The 20,603-nt window shown below is 41.2% G+C and overlaps 1 protein-coding gene across 6 annotated transcripts in view; it reads left to right on the forward strand.

The window, feature by feature from the left end:
• Positions 1 to 502: 502 nt before the first annotated feature.
• Positions 503 to 20,603, forward strand: part of UBTF (upstream binding transcription factor) — a 38,752-nt gene continuing 18,651 nt past the window's right edge. For 2 of the 6 annotated variants that reach the window (XM_083377066.1, XM_083377067.1), the window contains exons 1-9: positions 504 to 847; positions 4,416 to 4,569; positions 5,602 to 5,777; positions 7,188 to 7,271; positions 11,883 to 12,038; positions 14,357 to 14,421; positions 15,716 to 15,836; positions 17,962 to 18,095; positions 19,983 to 20,124. In XM_083377066.1, coding sequence (XP_083233192.1) covers positions 4,512 to 4,569; positions 5,602 to 5,777; positions 7,188 to 7,271; positions 11,883 to 12,038; positions 14,357 to 14,421; positions 15,716 to 15,836; positions 17,962 to 18,095; positions 19,983 to 20,124 — 936 coding nt within the window. In that variant the 5' untranslated portion in view covers positions 504 to 847; positions 4,416 to 4,511. Of the gene's footprint in view, positions 848 to 2,309; positions 2,531 to 4,415; positions 4,570 to 5,601; positions 5,778 to 7,187; positions 7,276 to 11,882; positions 12,039 to 14,356; positions 14,422 to 15,715; positions 15,837 to 17,545; positions 17,657 to 17,961; positions 18,096 to 19,982; positions 20,125 to 20,603 lie in introns of those variants that run through there. The other 4 variants (XM_083377063.1, XM_083377065.1, XM_083377064.1 and 1 more) reach the window with 4 other exon arrangements.

Raw genomic sequence — 20,603 nt, forward strand, 5'->3', positions numbered from 1 at the left:
AGCTCGGCTTTTGACTGAAACAGGAATGTCATTTTCAAGCAATGATTTAGAATCAAATTCTAAAACCATCGTCAATAAAATTTGACGGGACACAAGGTGTTGCTTCCCTTGTTTATAAGGCAAAGTGGGACCTTAAAAGAAAGCTCGCTTGTTGCCAAAAATATGTCTGCCCTCAGAAATAATCTGATGGCACTGCAGCAGCTAGCGCTTTCCGGGTTGTACTTTTGAAACTCCTCTCTCTCCTCCCTGGTTTTTCGATACGATCGTTTGAAAGGGAGATGAAGAAAGGGGAGGTCGCAGGAGGAATTAAAATCGAGTGCGTGTGATTTGTGCTCGTTTTACAAACGCCAAACGAAGAGGATTTGTGGCAAATGTAAGCGTTTTTCCCCCTCTCTTTTCCCCTCCTCCCTCTCCGTTTGACTACAGTGTTGCAAAACCAAAGAGCAATAAAAACATACACACATACACACACATACCAGAATCACGAAAGATAAACCCACAACCTGGTGAGGTCAAGCGGAGAAAGCGAGACCGAAGCCCTGGAAACATGTTTCCTTTTTACCAGTCCCACCTAGGGAGCAGATGGGAAAAATGGGGACTTGTGAAGAAGGGCTGTGAGGTTGCCTAAGGATCCGGGAGCCGAAGAGACCGGCTGATTGGAAGAAAAAAGCAGGGAGATGGAGGCGGGGGAAGTGCGAGCTCTCTGCGGGGACTGGAGCGAGTCCACGCCCGGGGCCAGCGCTGCAGAGCTGGCGTGCATTCAACCAACGCTTCCCAGCTAAAGCAAGCCCAGGAAAGAAGGGGGAAAAGGGGGGAAGCTTTTCTCCAAAGTCCTTCTGATCTGCAGGTAGGTTGCAGACGTAGTAGGGGACTAAAAATCTCCCCTCAGATCGACTCCAGGATGGAGTCCCCGTTGCAAAGAAGGGCGGGTGGGCAAGGACGGATCAGGGGGAGCGGGGGGGGGGGGAGAAGGTACGAACCGAGGCGCCGCTGCCTATAGCCGGGGCTGGCTTTGCGGCAGTACGACCGCGTGTGGAGCTCGCCATTAGCCCGACGTTGTGCTCCACCATCTGGGGCTGGAGGGAGGCGCTTTTGTTACCTCCTCGGCTCCGGCGGTGAAGCAGCGCAGCCAGGCTGGGAGGCAGGCGGCGGCACCACCACTCGTTGCTTTTTCCGCCCAACATCTCAATTTCCTCGGTAAGGTTAAAAAAAATAGGTTCAATCGAATTTTTCGGGTCGCATATATTAAAAGAACAAAATAACATATTGAATTTTAATATTCCTTTTTTCCAAGCACATTTTAGAGAATTCGGGTATATTAATGTCATCGTATCTATGTAATACTTTAAATATATATAAATATTTGCAAATGCATTTGGGGTTGCATTTTCTCCAAGGAATCCGATCGGAGCCTTGGCAGAGGCAATCGAATCGGGGCCCCTTTCCTGTCTTCCGGGCGCCTTCTAGATAGGCCGCGCCGCGGCATTCGACCATAGAAGGGCGAGATCGGAAGGCGGTGGCTGTCCCAGTCGCCGTTGAGTCGCGGCGGAGGTAGATGGAAAAACTAGGCGGTGCAGGCTGTGGCGCAGAGATCCGATCTCTTTTCCTGCTCCCGCCCGAGCTGCTTTTAGAACCAAAAGGGCGCTGTAAGAGGTGAGGGGAAAGAAGCGGTGGAAACAAGCCGTCATCGTGTAAGCTTTTCTCTCTTCGCCTGCAGCGTGAAAGAAACCAAATGCGGCGGGGGAAGAGAAGAGTCTTGAGTTTTTTCCCGCCTTCCCACAATTGCAGCACACTGGCTTTATAAATTACGTGCAAAACATTTCGCCTCAGTTTTACGGAATCTGCCGCGATGGATTCCTGTTACTTTCCCTCGTTTCTCCCTCGTTGGACGGTCTTGGCAAGCTCGGGCACCAAATGGGCTTTTTCGACCGTCGGATCGGTTGGAGCCAGCGCGCTCCACCATCCGAAGGGTGGTTCCATGCAGGCGAACATGCTTGGCGTCCCTCCCCTGCTCTCGAGCAGTTTTTTCGGGGGGCCCCCGTTGCGGTAGGGTGTGGAGAATCGGGTTAACGGGGTTTGACCCGCTGACTTCCCCTGCGCCCTAGGCGCACAGGGGGAGGCGCTCCCCGGGGGTCTGGGCGCTGGTAGAGGGAAAGGAGGAGGCGGCGGCGGCAGTAGCTGCCGCAGCCAGGACGTGCTGCCCTCCCTCGGCTCTGCCTGGACGCCCCCAGCCGGGCATTCATTTCTCCCTCCCGCCAGCCAACCATCCCCGCCCCCCTTCCACCAGCGGCTCCGATGGGGCTGCTGCTGCAGCGGCTCTCCGGCTCCTGCTCCTCCCCACTCGCGACTGCCGCCGCCACAACGAGGCGGGCTTGTCTCATCCTTATTAACCGCCTCGGCGAGGTTACACCGACGGAGAGAAGACAGACGCGGAACTCGCTTGCTGCTCCCCTTTCCTCTGCAACACGCTGGGCACTGTTCGGCGCCTGGCTCCCGGCCGACGAAGCGGAATCCTCTGCTTCGCGCTCTGGTACAGGGTTTTTTTTTGGGGGGGGGGACCGAAGTTCTTTCTTTAGTGGCCTGATCGACGGGGAACAATGCGGGAGCTCGCCTACCCCGCTAGACTCTCCGAAAGGGGACGGAACGATTTACTGTATCGAAGGCTGCCTTCTTTACGGATCGTGGCTTGGGCTGGGATGCGAGTCTTATTTATTGGGATAAGAAAGGGATCTTCTAGTGAAGGGAAATTCTGGAGTTGGGAAACGAGCTGATTTCCTTAAGATTATTTTCGAAGGGAGGATTCCGCGGGGAACCGGAGGGTGATCTCTGTTAACGCAGTTGTGTGTATGTGTAGATCTTGTATAAATCCCGTAGAAATCCAATAGAGCGAATCAAGGGAGAAGGCAGCGAAATCCTGCGGCAGGAGAGAAAAAAATCCTGGAATCCGGCGATCTCAATGTTCCCCCTTCCTGGAAGGACGACTGAAGTTGGTTGGCGAGGAACGCTGGCATTGTCGAGAGCTGACGGGGGCGAGATCCTAGCGAAACACTGACTTTCTCGTCTTCGAGAGTCAAGGCGGGGAGGAACGGGGCCAGGAGGCTGGAGCCCGAGCTGGGGTTGGAAAAAAAAAACTGGGGTGGGAGCGAAATCAAGCAAGCGAGGTGGCGGCGGCAGCTAGATTTCCCCTTCGGTGGCGCCCGCAGGGCGTGCGGAGAGGAAGGAGGCGGGGGGAAGGAGACGAAGCAGAAGCAGCTGCACCACCAGCTCCGTCGGCTCGGCTCGGCTCGGCTCTCCCGCCTGCCTGGAGACAGGCGAAGAGGGGGAGGGTAGCAAGCAGCAGCTGCGCTTCTGCTGCTGCAGGAAGGCGGCGACGCAGATTGGCTGGCGGTGGTGCGGCCTCTGAAGAGCTGGTGGAAGGGGAGGGAGAGAAGAGAGGTCCGCAGATCCCTCCCCTTTGCCTGGCCTGCCTCCTCCACTCCTCCCGCCCGATTCGCCTTTACTCCGCCCACCCTGTGGCCGGGTGCAGCATTCTCTTTCCAAGAATATCCGCTCGCTGGTCCAAGAAAATCTGCGCTTTCTCATTTCTTTCGCCCAGAGATCCGCTCCGATCCCTAGGTTCTTCTCCCTCCATTAATGCTGGGCTGACCTCTCACTCGTAATAATTCGACTTTGATACCAAGGCTCTCAAGTCATTTCAGTTGTGATTTTCATTGCTACTTGTCTGAAATAATTCTATTACTTTTATTATTGCTTCTACGCCTATGGCTGGAATCTGTGTCTTTCTCCAGAGATCTTTCTATTCTTCCTTATTTTAACAGTGAGGTGGGTTTGGCAACTGGCCAGTGATCTTTGTGGTTGAGCTTCCCTAATGCAAGATAACTTACTAGTTTAGCTGGCCAGTTTCCTTGATTTCCACCACCACCCCTTGATTCCTTTACTATAATCTGCCAACTTTTCCCCACTTCTGTTTTAGTAATTTTTTTCTCACCTGAAAAATGGAATCTGAAGCAGTTTTCCTCACCTGAATCATCGGGTTTTTCCACCAGCAAAGCAGATCCCACCAAGCCCCCATTTCCCTTTCCCTTTAGAATGTTATTTATTTATTGAATTTGAATTGGCCAAGTATTTATCACAGTATACTTGAGAGAGAATTCTAAGCTATTCGTGTAGAGATCTTAGACCATTTGTAGTTTCCACAATTTTATACAAAATTTTCAGCTCTACATTGTGGATACCTGTCTTCTCTTTCAGCTCCCACTTGCTCTTGAATTTATGAGTAGCTTACAGGTTCCAGGTTCAAGAATTGTTTAATTCTTGGATTAATTTCCAGGAGTTACTAACAGAAATGGCTCTTGTACCTCTTTGTGAAGGTAGCTTGGTAAACAGAGATCCTTATTACAGTTTGTCTTTTTCAGGGTGAAAATTGATTTGACGCCACCGTGAAGGGGGAAGACAGGAAGCTGGAAAGGGGAGACCCAAGAGGTGTCACCCTTGGGTCTGAGAAGTGGAGGATGAACGGAGAAGCAGATAGTCCAACCGATTTAGAAATGACAGCCCCCAAAAATCAAGGTGAGAAGGAATGCTCCTGGAAAAGCTAACACTGCAGTAGAAAATTATGCAGAATCATGTTCCCAGTTGCCCCTTCTTGAAATACTCAACTTTACTTACTGATTTTTAAATAAAATTACTTGTTGATATTTAAATATTATTTATTGATTTTTAAAGATCTTTAGCTACTGTCATTAAAAATAATCTCAAATGAGGCTGAACGGCTATTGCAAATAAATAACAAATGTGGAAGAAAAACTTTGCAAAAGTATGATCCTTAGATATTTTCTTTGACCACACAAATAAGGCGTAACACTGTTCTGCTGCCTACAACAGCAACTTAATCTCACTGGTCATTCTAGTCTGCATTTAGAAAACAGTGACCATGATGATGGTTAACCATGAATATATCTGAAGGCTGCCCACCAACAAATTGTGCAGTTGGAGCTACCCGTTTGGTTATTCTAAAGTTCCTACATCATCTGAATGTGATGTGATGAAAATATAAAATGTATGATTAAAAATAACAGCCCGTTGTTCCCCCAGTCCCACCCCTGGTTCACGATACTGCATTTTGGACACTTGAACCAGTCTGCATTTATGGCCATTTGCTATATCCCACAAGTCATGTGACAATGATTTACAATGTTTTTGCTAAAAACTAGTGTTTACTTCTGATTTTGAGGGGAAAAAAACATCCCTAGTGAATAATGGATTCACTTAATGCCCGTGGCCTTCACTTAACAACTGCCTCCAAACTGTGGTAAAAATAAGTCTGGTTATGATCATCACGAATTAACTATAATTGCCAGGCTCAATGTTTCTTTGCTCCCTGTAATATCAAAAAGACACTGCTAGCTGTTTCTTTTAAAACTTTTTAAATATGAAATATAGTGGAACTATAATTACCAGAATTCCAAAGTCCATGTTGACCTTGAGGGGTACTAAGTTGCTATGCCAGGGCATTTGAAGTTCACTAATTTGGGAATAGCTCCTCAGAAACATATAAAATTCAGGTATAATATGTTCTTTCCCTTTTTGCTTATCCTCCAGACCGTTGGACCCAGGAAGACATGCTGACCCTCTTGGAGTGCATGAAAAATAACCTGCCCTCCAATGACGGCAGCAAGTTCAAAACCACGGAATCCCATTTGGACTGGGATAAAGTTGCCTTCAAAGACTTCTCTGGTGATATGTGCAAGATGAAATGGATTGAGATCTCCAATGAGGTAATTGCTTTCTGAGCTCAAAGAGGACTGACCTGAAACGATGCTTTACTACATAATGAGTTTTGACCTTGCCTAGCAAATAATGCTGCATACGTTAATTTGAGTATTTGATCCAGTAACAGTTCCAGTCTTATGGTGAGAATTATCATGTAAGACGGGCAGCCATTAAATTATATAAATAAATAAATGGCAAAGTTTTTAGTGCTGTTTGCCTATAGAGGTTTCCCTATTTATGTCTTGGGAGCTCTTTCAATATTTTTTATATTCTCAGGTCACTAAAACAGTTTTTCTTTTCTTTCTCTCCTCCAAAAGGCACCCCCTATTCTTCTGTTTCTATTTGTTCTATGTGGGCTGTCTTATTGCTGTTGACTGCTATAGTGTGTGTATTCAGGCTACAATTCTGTACTGAATTGCCTGGGGGTGAGGCTGAGGCTTGCTCTTTGAATAGACAGGCAGAGGATTGCCTTGTTAAATTTCAAACTACAGAAGTACATTGCTATTTTTATAGAGGTGGTTTACTGACCAGATTTGACTGCATGTTGAACCATGATATATAGAGCAGGGCTGAGTAAGCTATGAAAATTGTGGAGGAACTACAGCTCCTTATCGTTAGCAGGGGTGCTAGATGGGATTGCAGAAGTTCATCAAATCTTGAAGCACCCAGTCCCACTCCCCCTGATTACATTCCATGTGAACAAGCCTCAGCAAAAATTAACCATACATCAAGTTTGCATGCCCTCCCTCCTAATCTTCCCTGAATGGTTAGGGCGATTGCTAAACCTAGTTTCACTGTTCAAAAATGTGGATTTACACATTTGAATGAGGAATTATGGTTTAAAACACATTTTAGTTCTCCCTTTTCCAGTTAACTGTACTGAATTTTTTTAGATGCATTGCAACTGTCATTCTTAGAATTTGCAGTCAGCTTTATGGTTGTCAATGCATATTGAGGACATCCCTTTGGGAAAGTTTGCATTGATTTAATTAACATGATAGCTGCAGCACAGAACATTGGTTATTAGTCTCTCCAAATTCCCAGTGTAATTATTATGGCTCATCTATTGTTCAATTGCCTGCATGACAAATGTTCATGGTAAATATTAGTGTTTTGATAATCTCAACTAATGTCCTTTTTTGAAAATGAAAGGCAGGAAGAAATTTCAGTTCAGAAAAACAAAAGAAATAATTCTCCCATTGGCAGGACAATAATCTTTCTACTATTACTAGTTTCTGCTTAAACCTGCACAAATAGGTTCACAAAATGAAGTGCATACTTGTCAATTAAATCATACATCAAATACATAATTTATTTTGATATATCAGTTTAAATTGGCAGCTTTCAAAATTATCACAACACTGTTCTCTTTCTCTTCCAACTTCACTGCAACTATTTAATATTTATTCCTGCAGGTGAGAAAGTTCCGGACCTTGACAGAATTGATAATGGATGCTGAAGAACATGTGAAAAACCCATACAAAGGCAAAAAACTGAAGGTAGGTGTTGCCTTCAAGGAGGACATAATCAACAAAAGAACTTTCTTTTGAATCAAGTCAGCTGCTCGATTATTGCCTTTCTCCAAATGGCACAAAATTGTGATCTACAACACCAGTATTTCTTAAGACTCAGGTGTGCTTCCATTTTATTTTCTGGTTATCCCTTAGTTTAGTAATGAGTTATAGGAAGCCATAATTGGTAACATATCCCATTTGGGGAATTTACCCATAATTTTCTCAGCAGCGTTTATTTCCTTGTTGGATTTCTACCTTCCTTTCCCTCCAAAGACTCAAGGTGAGTTGATGTGACATTCCTTTCACCACCACGGTTCTGTGTGGCAGTTTGGGCTGATGGATAGTAACTGATCTAGAGTTACCTATTGAACTTTCTAGGCCTCATGGGTCTTCATCAAACACCTTAACTACTGCATTGGATGTTCCCCAACTGTGCGTGTGCATGTTTGTGTTTCAAGTGAAAGTTTTGCTAAAAGCTATTGATCGTTTCAATTCAATTCAGGAGAATGGGAGAAAATTTAGAAAGGTCCTAAGTGTGTGCATAATTCTAAATACCATTAATCAACATGGTCGTTATTTTGTATTGATTAAAATGTAAGTATTAAATAATAAATTAATCATTGTACAGTATTGGTAAAAATGGATGATCGGAATATTGAGAATCACATGTTCATTCAGGTGGGTCACATTGTGATTCCAGATCACACACCACTAGCATGTACAATTTTTGAATATATATAGTTTGTTAAGTAAACATCATGGCGCAGGGAAAGGGTTCCATTTATTTCTGAATTAAAGATAGAAACAAATATATCCTTAATAGACTTTACTCTTAGGGTGTGAAAACATTGAAAACAACTCATCCCAAATTGTGTGCCAAGAAAGAATTATTACAATTATGATAATCATCTTAATTATTAAAAGTGATTGAGAATCAGAGTGGCCATTCTCTAATCATAGAAAAAACCATTTCATGGACCTGACATTTTATCCACAATCAGATGATGTTAGTCTTGCCCCATTATGCACATTAAAAGTGGTGAGATCTTTCCTCTTCCTCATAACAATTTGCATGGCAAATTACAGCTTGTGTCTCTGCATAATCCATTTTTCTAACCAGCGGACAATGAAGAGAAGGTATTTCTGCCACCTCCATTTGGAATACAGCTGAATTGCTCAACATTCTGCTGAAGACGTTTTGGCTTCCATTCTTGGTTCTAAATCCAGAATATTGATTTCTGCAGAATTAATAAACATCATGATGGGTTTCCCTGAGGACAAGATAAACTTGAGTAACCTCACTACCCTACCCTGCTCATACTGTTTCTTGTGTGGGTCTTTGCAAACATTATTGCACTGTCTAACTGAAGAGTTTACAGATAATTGTCGGATGAAATCTGGATAGGGAAATATGCCTTCATTCTATGTTATATTACAGAAAAGCAAAAAAAAGGGGGGGATTTCCTGTGATTTGTACAAGTTGAAAGGTTGCAATTAGTTTTCTGGACCAGGAAAAAAATATTTTAATCTGAACAAGAAGTCCTTGACATACGACCTCAATTTGGTCAAGAATTTCTGTTGCTAAGCAAAGAGAATGTTAAGTAAGCTGCACCCAGTTTTACAACCTTTTTGGCCAGGTTTTTAAGCAAATCAATCCCAATTGTTGAATGAATCACAGTCATTAAGCAAAGCTTTGCTGTTGAAAGATGGCTGGAAAGATTGAGAATGATGATCCCAGCTCCCAAGGACACTGCATCCATCATAAATGCATATTAATTGCCAAGCATGTAAATTATGATCATGTGACCTTGGGGATATTGCAAGGACTAGTGCAAGGGCTGGCTGTTTTAGAAGAGTAGCTATGTTTTTAAGTGATGCATCATTTGAAAGATCTCTCACATATACATGTGCCCTCTTTCTAAGTCATTCTTACATATAGCAAACCATGTTGTGGTTGAAAAGTTTTGATAATTTCTGAAAATAAATTCTGGAAATGAGCTAAAAAATCCAGACAGCTGCACCTGTAGTGTTTTGCATATATCATGGGCTCCGCTAGCTTGCAACTGGATTTTTACAGCACTGTGTACCAAACAACCTTGTTACAGCCTTGTATATCAAACATTAAAAAGCTGTATTATTTAATTAAAAAGTACAGTATTCAGAAGAAAATACGTATTTGCTATTCAGCTGAGAGCTGTTCTTTTTCCAGGTGACGAGCTAAAGCTCAAAATAAGCGTAGTGTTTTTATTTTCTTTTTGTGATGCTGTTTCCTTTTTCTGCCCATAAAGGTGGGACATTGCCTTGAAGGACTGAACTTAACAAATAATTTATCTTGTAAAACTTGGATTATTTAAAACATCTCTTATATTTTCCTGCATTTTTTTAATAGTAGAGTGGGTGTGGCAAGTAAAATAAAATACCCTGACTCCTGATAACTACAGAAAGAAAGCTAAGAGATTCTTTAAAAAAAACAAGAACTTAATAACACAGCCATAAAAAGGAAAGGTAGAAAAAAGTACTTTAAAAAGATGTACATATTGTTATCTTTTTTTAAAAAACAAACTTTAATACATATAATCTTAACAGCAACTATACTAGTGACCAATAATTAACAAAAGTAGTCAGTAGGAAGAATCCTTAATTGGAAAAAACAAAAATATCAATCAAATTTGGAAGACCTGTTTCTTCTTAATGACAAAGCAGATAACGCAGAATTTTAAAACCCAATCTTTGGAGGCAGTTTGGGTCCATGTGTAGAATTATAATCTATCAATGGCCCCCTTGGCAGCAATTATTATACCAAACTAATGTAATATACTTTGTAGGGATATGATGTTTTGTGATATTTAGTTAAAAAAAAACCCCAGTGGTAGGAAAGATAAGACAAATTAAGGTGTATTACATTCCGCTGTAAGCAAAGTAAAAAGATTTTAACTTAGCCCCTTCCCCCTTTGCTTGGTTCAGTATGAAATAAAGCCTTCTAAAATAGGAGTGTCTTCATTTGGCCTAACAGACAAAGCTTATCAAAAGATGCAATCAGATGTTGAATAGGTATTGATGTGCAAATATATGTGAACAATTGGAACAAAGGCTATGTTAAATTTCCTGTAAACTGCAACATCTCTGAAGTAGCAATATAAAGTCAGGTTTATCACAAGTGTGAGGAACCAGCAGTTCTTGGAAATCACAAACTGTCCTAGCCAGGATGATTTCCTCAACTGTAAAGATTAAAAAGATTGTACTTCAGTATCATCCAGAGGGCTTGCAGGTTTCTTTATTTTTGTGGAAGGTTTATGGAAAACTAGTTCTCCATTCCATTTTTTAAAAGAGATTAACTAGTAGCATGGTTATTAACAAGTATTAAAATAGCCCCCTAATTGGTACAACGTTCACTGCAGCTTGAAGCTTCTAAAGCAGGGTATCAAACTGGCAGCCGGATGCATCACATGCAGGCCACACCCACCCCGACTCTGCAAAGGCAAAAAAAATTGTCACGATATGTCCAGTGATGTGCTCTAATGAAATATTTTATATGCGGGATCCTTGGTGCTCTTTGAACTTGGTTTTCTTGCAGATGTTTCATTACCAAACTAGGTAACATCAGTCAGACTGCTGATGTTACCTAGCTTGTGGATGAAACGTCTACAAGAAAACCACCAAGCTCAGAGAACCAAGTTCAACCTGAACTATAAATACTCCTCTATCAATATGTATGATTTGTGAATAAAATGCAGAACACTTTAATAAAAAAACTTTTCCAATTTGTTACACTGCTGCTAATGATAAAAGTTAAACTCAAGATTCTAGTCATGCCTTTAGGTTTATAGTACTGCATTTTGAATATAGTAACTATTTTATGCCTGGATGATTTGTTCATTTAATCTAATATTGCTAACGTATTGGTCTTCCTACATTGGAGATGCCACATGCTTTACATGGAGATTTTGGGCCAGTCACTCTCTTTCTAAGTTACCTCATTAGGTTCTTGTGGTAGGAAAATAGAACTCTATATAATCAACCTGAATTCTTGAATGAAAGGAGAGAAAACATGGGTATAGTATAAGTAATAGTAATATGTGACAATAATAATTAGGAATTGAAGGTAAGGTACAAGTTGTGGGAGATAATGTATAGTGGGCTTTCCTCATCTGATGTTTTCCTGATGTGTTGGAAAGTGATTGGGAATTCTGGGGGTTATAGTTCTAGATGCATGGTTGGGAAGACTGATAGGCTTCTATGCTGGCCTTCCTTACAAACTTAATCTGTTTCAGCATAGGAACAAGTAGAACAACAATGACAAAGCAGACAATCATTTTAATTCTGTAGATGTATCTTAAGATGTAGCTCGACTTTTTATGTCTCATCAGATATGTTAAGCTGAAATTTAGTAAGATTAATGGAGTTTCATAGTTGAATTTAACTACATGTGACACTTAAATATGCTACCACCTTATTCCAGATACTTAGTACAACAAACAAATGTTATAAACAAAACAGAGTAAGAAGATTAAGTAAAACTCTAATTTTTCCATTTTTTTGTGGAAAAAGATCATCTCAAAAATATTTTTTCTTTACTTACTTCCTGCCCCTATTCAGAAGCATCCTGACTTCCCAAAAAAACCTTTGACTCCATATTTCCGTTTCTTCATGGAAAAGCGAGCAAAATATGCTAAGCTACATCCAGAGATGAGCAACCTGGACTTAACCAAGATTCTTTCAAAAAAATATAAGGAACTTCCCGAAAAGAAAAAGGTGAGCAGTGCATACTGAGAATGTGATGAGGGGTATCAGGAATGGCATAATTCCGTAAGCAGTTTTGCCTACCAACATCAAGCCACTTTTTTTACTGGTGCTTCTAGAAAAACTCTATGCAAGGAAGAGAATGAGAGAAAGAAAGAAACTCAATTTTTTTTCTTGGTGAAATTAGTACCTACAAATGATGTATTGTGCACCTTCTGCAAAAAAGAATATTCCCTTTCTCAAGTGCTCTGAATGTGCTACCTTTGTAAAACAGAAATAATGAACCACAAAATGATTTTTATAAAACAGTTCTTTAGACTGTTATTTAGCAATAACCTCAATTGTTAGGATCTTGAGCTTAAACTGCATGCTTCCCTTGTGAAAGGCATGCTCATATGCCTTTCTGTCAAAGTGGATAACTAAAGGAATTTGACTACTTGCCTGATGAATTGGCACCACTTGACATTCAGTGAATAACTTCAACTTTGTATAACACGTTGAGATCCACATTTCAACTATCAGCTGGTATACTGCTTATTTTTTTCTGAGTGACAGTTTCAAGTGTGAAATAGTTGTCTTAAGCATTTTCAAGAAGCCTCTTTTGTCTATTAATATCCCCCTACACAGGTTGTCCCTGACTTAGACTGTAATTGAGCCCAGTATTACATTTGTAAGTTATGGCAGTCATTAATCGGGTCACTACAAGAGTGCACCTAATTTTATGACCTTTTTTGCCGTGGTCATTAAGCAAATGCAGCACTCATTAAGTGAACACTGCAGTTAAATCCATTTTATCCTATGGGCATTTTTTGCTGGAAATTGGCAAAACCCGCTAAAAGTTATGTCGGCCCACAGGACACTGTAAAGGGCTGTAAATGCCAGCTGGTTGCCAAATGCCCACAGTGCAATCACATAACCACATAGGTGGCTGTGGCCATCAGAACTCTGCAGATCTGTCATAACATGGGGCAGCTGCTAAGATAGAATTACCCATGTATAAAAAAGAAACCCTAAAGCAGTGATTCCCAAGCTTTCTAGCTCTGCAGGTGGTGGCAGGGGGGAAAGGAGATGGTTCCATGCCGTGGCGGCTTGCGCGCTCACCTGCTCCTTGTGCAGCCCTGCTGCTTTCCAACAGGCCATGGCCTGGTATCAGGACACTCCCTGGACTTTGGGGACCCCTGCCCTTAGGAACAAAAATTCAAAGTATATTTTTGGCCCTATTACTCTGGAGATGTCTAAAAATAGGGTGCATGGAATTCCAGACCTATAATTACTGCATCCCTCTTTTTAAATGGTAAAAACACAGAGCGCTCTTTACATCATAAATTCAGAAACCAACAGAAGATACAAGTGGGGTCAGCACAGTGTTAGTGCTGAAGCAGTAAACTCTTCACCTTTGTGAATGTAAGCCTCCTTTATCTGAATCTCAGCATAACTAAACTGGAAGCAAGATGACATTCTGGTATATACAAGTGTGCCCAAACTAACCGTTATGAGCCTTGTTGGCTGGAGGCAAAGATTTCTGAATAGAGGAGCATTTAACATTTGTACAGTTCTTAGCTCTGAGCTAAGAAGAGTCCAAGATGCTACACCACTTTAGCATTTTGGAGTGACCTGCCTGGATAGAATCAGGAAATGGTTGGTTTGCCAGCTTCTCTGTTGGTTTTTGTCAGTTTTCAAGCATTGAAGAGCCTAAGGTCTTTGTCCTTTCTGGAGTTCAGAGAGAAAGTATGATAGCACAGTAGGGATGTTTGTGGTAGACTCTGCTCAATTTCTCTATCCAGTTGACCTTTTTTTAGGACCAACTTACTTGGAACAGTTTTGCATGCCAAGAAATTGAATTTCTCATGCCATTCCAGAGATAAAGAAAGCCCTGTGGAAGATTTGATGGGCATTTTGTACACGTACACACACACACACACACACACCATGTACCTGCAATTTCAGAAAATATCTAGGGGACGTAGATATTCAGTATAATAGCAATAGAACTTAGACTACATATATATATATATGTAGATTTATATATTACTTCACAGTGCTTTGCAGCCTTCTCTAAGTGGTTTACAGAGTCAGTATATTCCTCCCCCAGCAATCTAGGTTCTCATTTTACCGACTTCGGAAGGATGGAAGGCTGAGTCAACCTTTAGCCAATCAGGATCGAACTGCTAGCAGTTGGCAGAATTAGCCTGCGATACTGCATTATAACCACTGCACACCACAGCTCAAGACAGTTCTGTCCCTAATGAGAGAGCTTGCGTGTGACAACTAGCTACCTCATATATAAATAGCAGCTGTGGAGTATTTTTCCTCTTCTCCCTGTTTTTTAGATGAAGTATATTCAGGATTTCCAACGAGAGAAACAAGATTTTGAGCGGAATCTGGCAAGATTTAGGTAAGAGATCTTAAGCAACAATGTCTTGCTTGTATCCATTAGCACTTTAAGGCTCCTCAGCTGTAGATTTCAGTTGCACACATTTAGTAGACGTTTTTCTGAACTTTACTATGAAAGCTGCTTTGATTAGAAGATGGTGAGGAGAGAATAGAAAGAATAAGTATTTCTAGAAGGTTCCTTGGCTTCAAAACTATATGTTCTATAGCATAGTGACACACTTTCCTTTTTTAAACCACTGATAGAATAACAAAGTCTGTAAAACTATATTTGTAAGGCAGGTAGAATTTTCTGGGTAGACATTTCAAGCACTCATCTAAGCAAATGTTGAATTAAATCAAAAGATCTACCTAGGCAGCTGCTCCCAGCTTGAGATATGTTGAATCCCAAGATGATACACTAGAAATAACTTCCATTTCCAGACACATAATAAGTAAGTGATCAATACGCACTTAGAGAAGTTGTAGACCACAAAATCAGGAGAAAAAAAATTGAGAAAGGATAATGTAGACCAGCCAGATTTTCTACAGTACACAATCACCATCACCCTCCCCAAATTTGAAGAGAACTGCCTTTCCTGCTGTGTAGCACGTAATTAAATTTTTGGTTTCTGGGGGGGGGACCAAACAAAAACAATGGATGTACGGAGCATTTGTATCTACAGAATGTTTCTTGATAAGGGATTGTGTAGGAAATTTGTCCCATTATCTAGCATAACAGCTGCTTGGTTGATTGCTCTTGGTCATTTTGCTTATCCAGTTATTTATCTTCCTCCTCTCTTTTATTGCTGGCATTCATTGCCAGCCAGTAGGTGTGTGTGTGTGTGTGTGTGTGTGTGTGTGTGTGTGCTTGAAATGTTTTTATTCAACTCAGAAACTCGTGTATCTTCATTCTCCAAGAATGTCTGGGTAGGTAGTGGGTAGAGCCTTTGCGCTCACACTGGTTTGTTTGTTGTTTGTTTGTTTTGCCATGTCCCCTGTCTTGCTCTTAGGTATTAGAAAGCCATACCTAAAATGAAATTGCATGAAATTGCACCGAGGACAAATGGTGTTATGTCATAAGACCCCTCTTCGCCCATGTTTGAAGTTTGGAGGATTGTGAGGGAATGTTTTTTTATGGAGAGAGAATAAAATTCTACGGTCAGATTCAGCCTGCAGTCTGGGGATTTCTTGGCATTCAAGAGTGGGGACTGGTATGTAGGGCCTTAGAGAGGTTTATATGAAAGTGTGTTTTGTTAATTCCCGTATGGTGATGCCTTACATTTTCCATCCCCTGTTACCATCCCTGTTCTGTGAAGGGAAGACCACCCTGACCTCATTCAGAATGCCAAGAAATCTGATATCCCAGAAAAACCCAAGACCCCCCAACAGCTCTGGTATACTCATGAGAAGAAGATCTACCTGAAAGTCCGACCCGATGTAAGTAGCTCTGCCTTTATAAGTTTGAGGTGAAGGTGGCATGGGAGGCACGAATAAAGACAGCACAGGGAAAGCAGTGGAAACAGAGGGAGAGAGAAGGCTGTTTCTGAAAGTAGAACAAGGGAAAATTAGGTATAAAGCTGTAGTCTCTTAATTTTTGATCAGCTGAGGCTCTGGGGTATGGGTTACATTCAAGTAGAAAGTAAAAGCCTTCCTGGGTTATAACATTTGGAATTCTAATAACACACATGAACATTTTCTTCTTATCGGAAAACTTCATTTTGCCATATGACCCATAATCTGTCGGAAGAAAGTGTTCAGCCTCATGTTTGTTCGTACTGTTTTCTTTATCTATGGAGGGCTCCTACTTTTTTAAATAAATGGAAGCATTCGGATAAAAGCACTTCCCCCATCTACATCTGGAGATGTTACACTCAGGAAAAGCTTTGTCTTTTGACTCTGCTGAATATGTAAAATTGATTCTGAGGTCTGCCAAAGCTCCAAGAAACAGCTATGAAAGTTAAACAAAAATTGAGGAAATATAATCTTGAAAAATGTTTATTAAATTTATATGCTGCCCATCTCACTATCAGACGACTCGGAGTGGCTTTCAACATCATAAAAGCAAAAATTGGGGCAGTGAAGACAAATGGTTTATCTAGAAATTGGCAGTTTCTTTCAATTCCATCTGCCATTGAACGTTCAGATATTTCTTCCTCAAATAGCTCAGTACAGGGGGAAATTTTATGTTATTCATTCAAGTAGTCCTAAGTGCCCTTTTGGAGCATAGCTGGCTTTTGATTTACTTCTGAAACAGATGATAAGCAAAATATATAGGATAGACAAATCATTTTCGGGCAGTGAATAGTTAATTCATGGAACTCATGGCCGTAAGATGTTGAGGGTCACACATACAAATGGTTTCTAAAGTGTTAGATTTGTAAAGGATTCCCTCCAGAGGTTGTGGGTCTCCATCGCTGGATGTTTTTAAGAAGAGATTGGTCAATCACTTGTCTGAAATGTTATGGGGTTTCCTGCCGGAGCAGAGGGCTGGACTAAAAGACTTCCAAAGTCCCTTCCAATTCTGTTAGAATGGTAAATAGAATGAGGCCAAAGAGGGATCAATACAAAAAGCCCTGTGGGTCACTAATTCCCATTTTTTGTCAGAAGCGTGGAAGGGACACCCTTGGAAGTGTGTAGAAACATCATAAACATTAAGTGTGATATGCTGCTCTTAGTGTTTGTTTGTAATATTTGTTTGCTGTTTATATTAGTTTCCAGTTTCTTTTATGAATGAAAGCAAATATACATGTCCCAGGATAATGTTGCAGGATCCAATCTGGGTCAGTCACTGGAACCAGAGGTTTAAATCTTCTGAGTTTTTGGTGAGAAAGAGAAGGATAGAAAGGGAAAAAAGACACGAGACCCTTACAAATGGCCTACATGGGACTGAAGCCTCTTTATATGTATTTAAACCCCAAAAGAAAAATTCTTCAGAATTCTCCTGTCGGATTATCTGCATAAGCAGCAAGTTATATTTTGCTTCCTTGCAGGATCAAGAAAAAGATACTTAAAAAAAACCAACCACAATGAGAATTAATCTTTCCCAAAGTTTAGTGTAATTCACTGCTGTACCACCAGGGTGAGCAGTGTTCCCTCCCCTTTGTATCTACTTTTTTTATTTCCCCCTCCCCACCTGGGTTTTTCAGGCCACCACGAAGGAGGTGAAGGAAGCGTTGGGCAAGCAATGGTCTCAGCTCTCGGACAAAAAAAGGCTGAAATGGATTCATAAGGCTCTGGAGCAGCGGAAGGAGTATGAGGTAGGGAACACACAACCGTTCCCCTCCATCTTCTCCCCCCTATGCTCAGCCCGGCCTTGTCGCGGCTGTCCAAACCCAGCCACGCTCCGAGAGCCGATTTGTGGGTGCCACTCCCTTTTACTAAGCTGGAAGGTAGTTGCAAAGCAACGCCCTCTCTTGCTTCATCCATCCAGAGTTGAAATTGGTCAGGGTCAAGTACTGGGTTCTCTTCTGCCCACCTCATCACCCTAGAGCCTAGGAAGGGCTTACCCCCAAAGCTTTGTCGCTGTATTGTGTTAACCATCCTCTGCGTTTGTTGTTTCCAGGAAATGATGCGGGATTACATACAGAAGCATCCAGAGATGAACATTGAGGAGGGGGCACCACCACGATCCACCCTAACAAAAGCAGAGAGGCAGTTGAAGGACAAGTTTGATGGGCGACCCACCAAACCCCCTCCGTAAGTTGGGATAGTCATAAATGGGAAGGCTTTTCCCCTTTCTGAAGTATTTTCGCATATATTTCCTAGAACGGGTGAAATATGGAGATCCTCTTTTACATCCATTTGATGTGACAAAAGGAACCCTTGCTCCAGCACGTCACATAGTAGCTCTGTTCATTCAACACATTTAACTAGGTCACTTAATACGCTAACTGCTATCTTAATTTAATGACCATGCGTTTTGTGATTCAATGATTTGTGCCTGTCCAATTATGTTATGGTTCAGTGTAGTAGTAGTAATTGTGTGCTATAGCTAGAGTAGAAAAATCTCATAGCATACGGAAGTCAACAACAATTAAAATCATAATATCCTTAGACTAGCAATAATTTGGAACAGGTTTAAATGATATGAACCTAGAATTCCTTTGAGTTGAACTTTGTTTTAGTTTAAACAATAACAGTAAGTGGCTTGCAATCAAATGAGAATGTGTAAAACCTGACCACAAAACCATAGTTTAGAAAAATAAGATAATATTGGGCACAAGGCATAACCAGTAAAGATAAAAGCTTGTAAAAAGATAAAAGGCCATTTCAGCTGGTAAGAGTGCAGTGAGAGAACTTTTCAAAGCCTGACCTCTGCAGGTAGCATCTGGTAAAGTGTCTGAATATCAGTTACCTTCTCGAAGAGAACATGGCTCCTCATTTTTCCCTCAGTTGCCAACAGAGGTCTAATATTGTGGTCATTGGCATCTGCAAGGAAGTAAAAACTTGTGAATTGGTGGTCACGTTGTGATTCAAACCCTGCCTTTTACACAAGAGGCAAGGCTTGCATTACAACATTGTGCCAAACATTTTGCAGATTTTTCATACACACACCCCCTCCCCTGCTGGCATTCTGATACTTCTTTCCTTCATTAAGGGGGAGAAAATACTTATCCTCACTACAGAGCAGATAGAAGAAGGCTAAAAGCTCCAAGAATTTATTTGCGCCCATGTTTATTTTCTCTAAATTGTTTCCCTTCCCATTGTTTCTCATAATCAATGGAGATTTCATCTATAGCCCCTTCCTTATTTAAACGGAAGACAGTTTACTGTCACTTGTAGTGTTGTAGGATGGGGAATATATAGCAGGAGATGCTGTTACTCTCAAACTATTGAGGCACTGGTTGAGAATTCCGGGAGTTGAAACTCCACACATCTCCAAGTTGCTGAGGTTGAAAAACACTGGTCTAACTGAAGGATTACTTAAGGCCATCCAGCATCTCCTACTGCTTTTATTCTCAGGTGAGGTTCTGTTTGAATAAATTTGCCATCCTCAAACTGTTTGTGGGATTTTGAAGTCTTGTCTTGGAGTTTTTGGAAGTTGTCAATATTAAGGCTTATATTAACATTTTTTATGTTTTTTACCTCAAAATCACATTACCCATTTTCTTCATTTATTGTCAGAGGTTCCGAGAAGAACACAGAAGAACAGCTGAAGAGCCATAAGTTGTCCCCTAAGGCCTAAGTCACATGTCCTGTTTAGAACAAATGTGTTAAATGGGTGGCATATTAGAAACTCTAGTGTTAAGAAGTTGGATTAGGAAAAAATAGAATTAAAAAAGTAATGTACTTAAAAATATGCAATGTGCTTTGGATTTTTAACAGTTCTCTTGTTTGATTAATTTGCTGATATCTCTTTGGTGGGGTACTCAAGCCTTTTGTGGGGGTCTGAATGCCCCACAAGTTATGGGCCTCTATTTTAAATTATTGATGAGAATCCCCATCCAAACTGAAAATTTGTACTATCTCCAAGAGTTATCACAGAATTATTGTCACAGGCATTTGATTGCTATTGGTTGGTATAGAATGTACCTAGTAGTAATTCAGAGGGACAGTACTACATAAATAAACTTATTATTTTAGAAATAGTTACTCTCTTTACTGTGCTGAGCTGATGGCAAACATGAAAGATGTCCCAAGCACAGAACGGATGGTGCTCTGCAGTCAGCAGTGGAAACTTCTTTCCCAAAAGGAAAAGGATGCCTACCACAGAAAATGTGATCAGGTAAGCAGGGCTGGAGGAGCAAGTATTAAAAATGTTTTCTGGGGAAAAAAATAAATCCACTTCCTGATTTCTGGGTCAGCTGGCTATCCCATTATTGATAGAGAATTATATTTATCCACATTCGGAAATGCAATATGATAGACATGTTCACTGTTTTGGAAATCTAGTCCATTATTCAGTGTGCAAATAAACTGAATGCTACTACATGCATTATAAATAAATAAGATGTGTGAAATCTCAACAGTTAGTTGAGCTAGTGACTCACCAATTCCTTGGCTAATGTGATGTTAACAGGCATGCCTTTAGGTGCCTATCAGTCCCCTGCCATACTAGATTAATTTGCTTTTAATTAAAAATAACAGAAGTGAAACAAACATCCTGTAAAACATGCTAACCCCAATGTAATTTTCTTCCTGATTTCAAAGAAAGTCTCTAGTCTCCACAAAAAAGTCAGGTAAACAATATGTGGCAGGGCCTGG

Source organism: Vipera ursinii (assembly GCF_947247035.1).
Source record: "Vipera ursinii genome assembly, chromosome: Z".
NCBI classification, from domain to species: Eukaryota; Metazoa; Chordata; class Lepidosauria; order Squamata; family Viperidae; genus Vipera; species Vipera ursinii.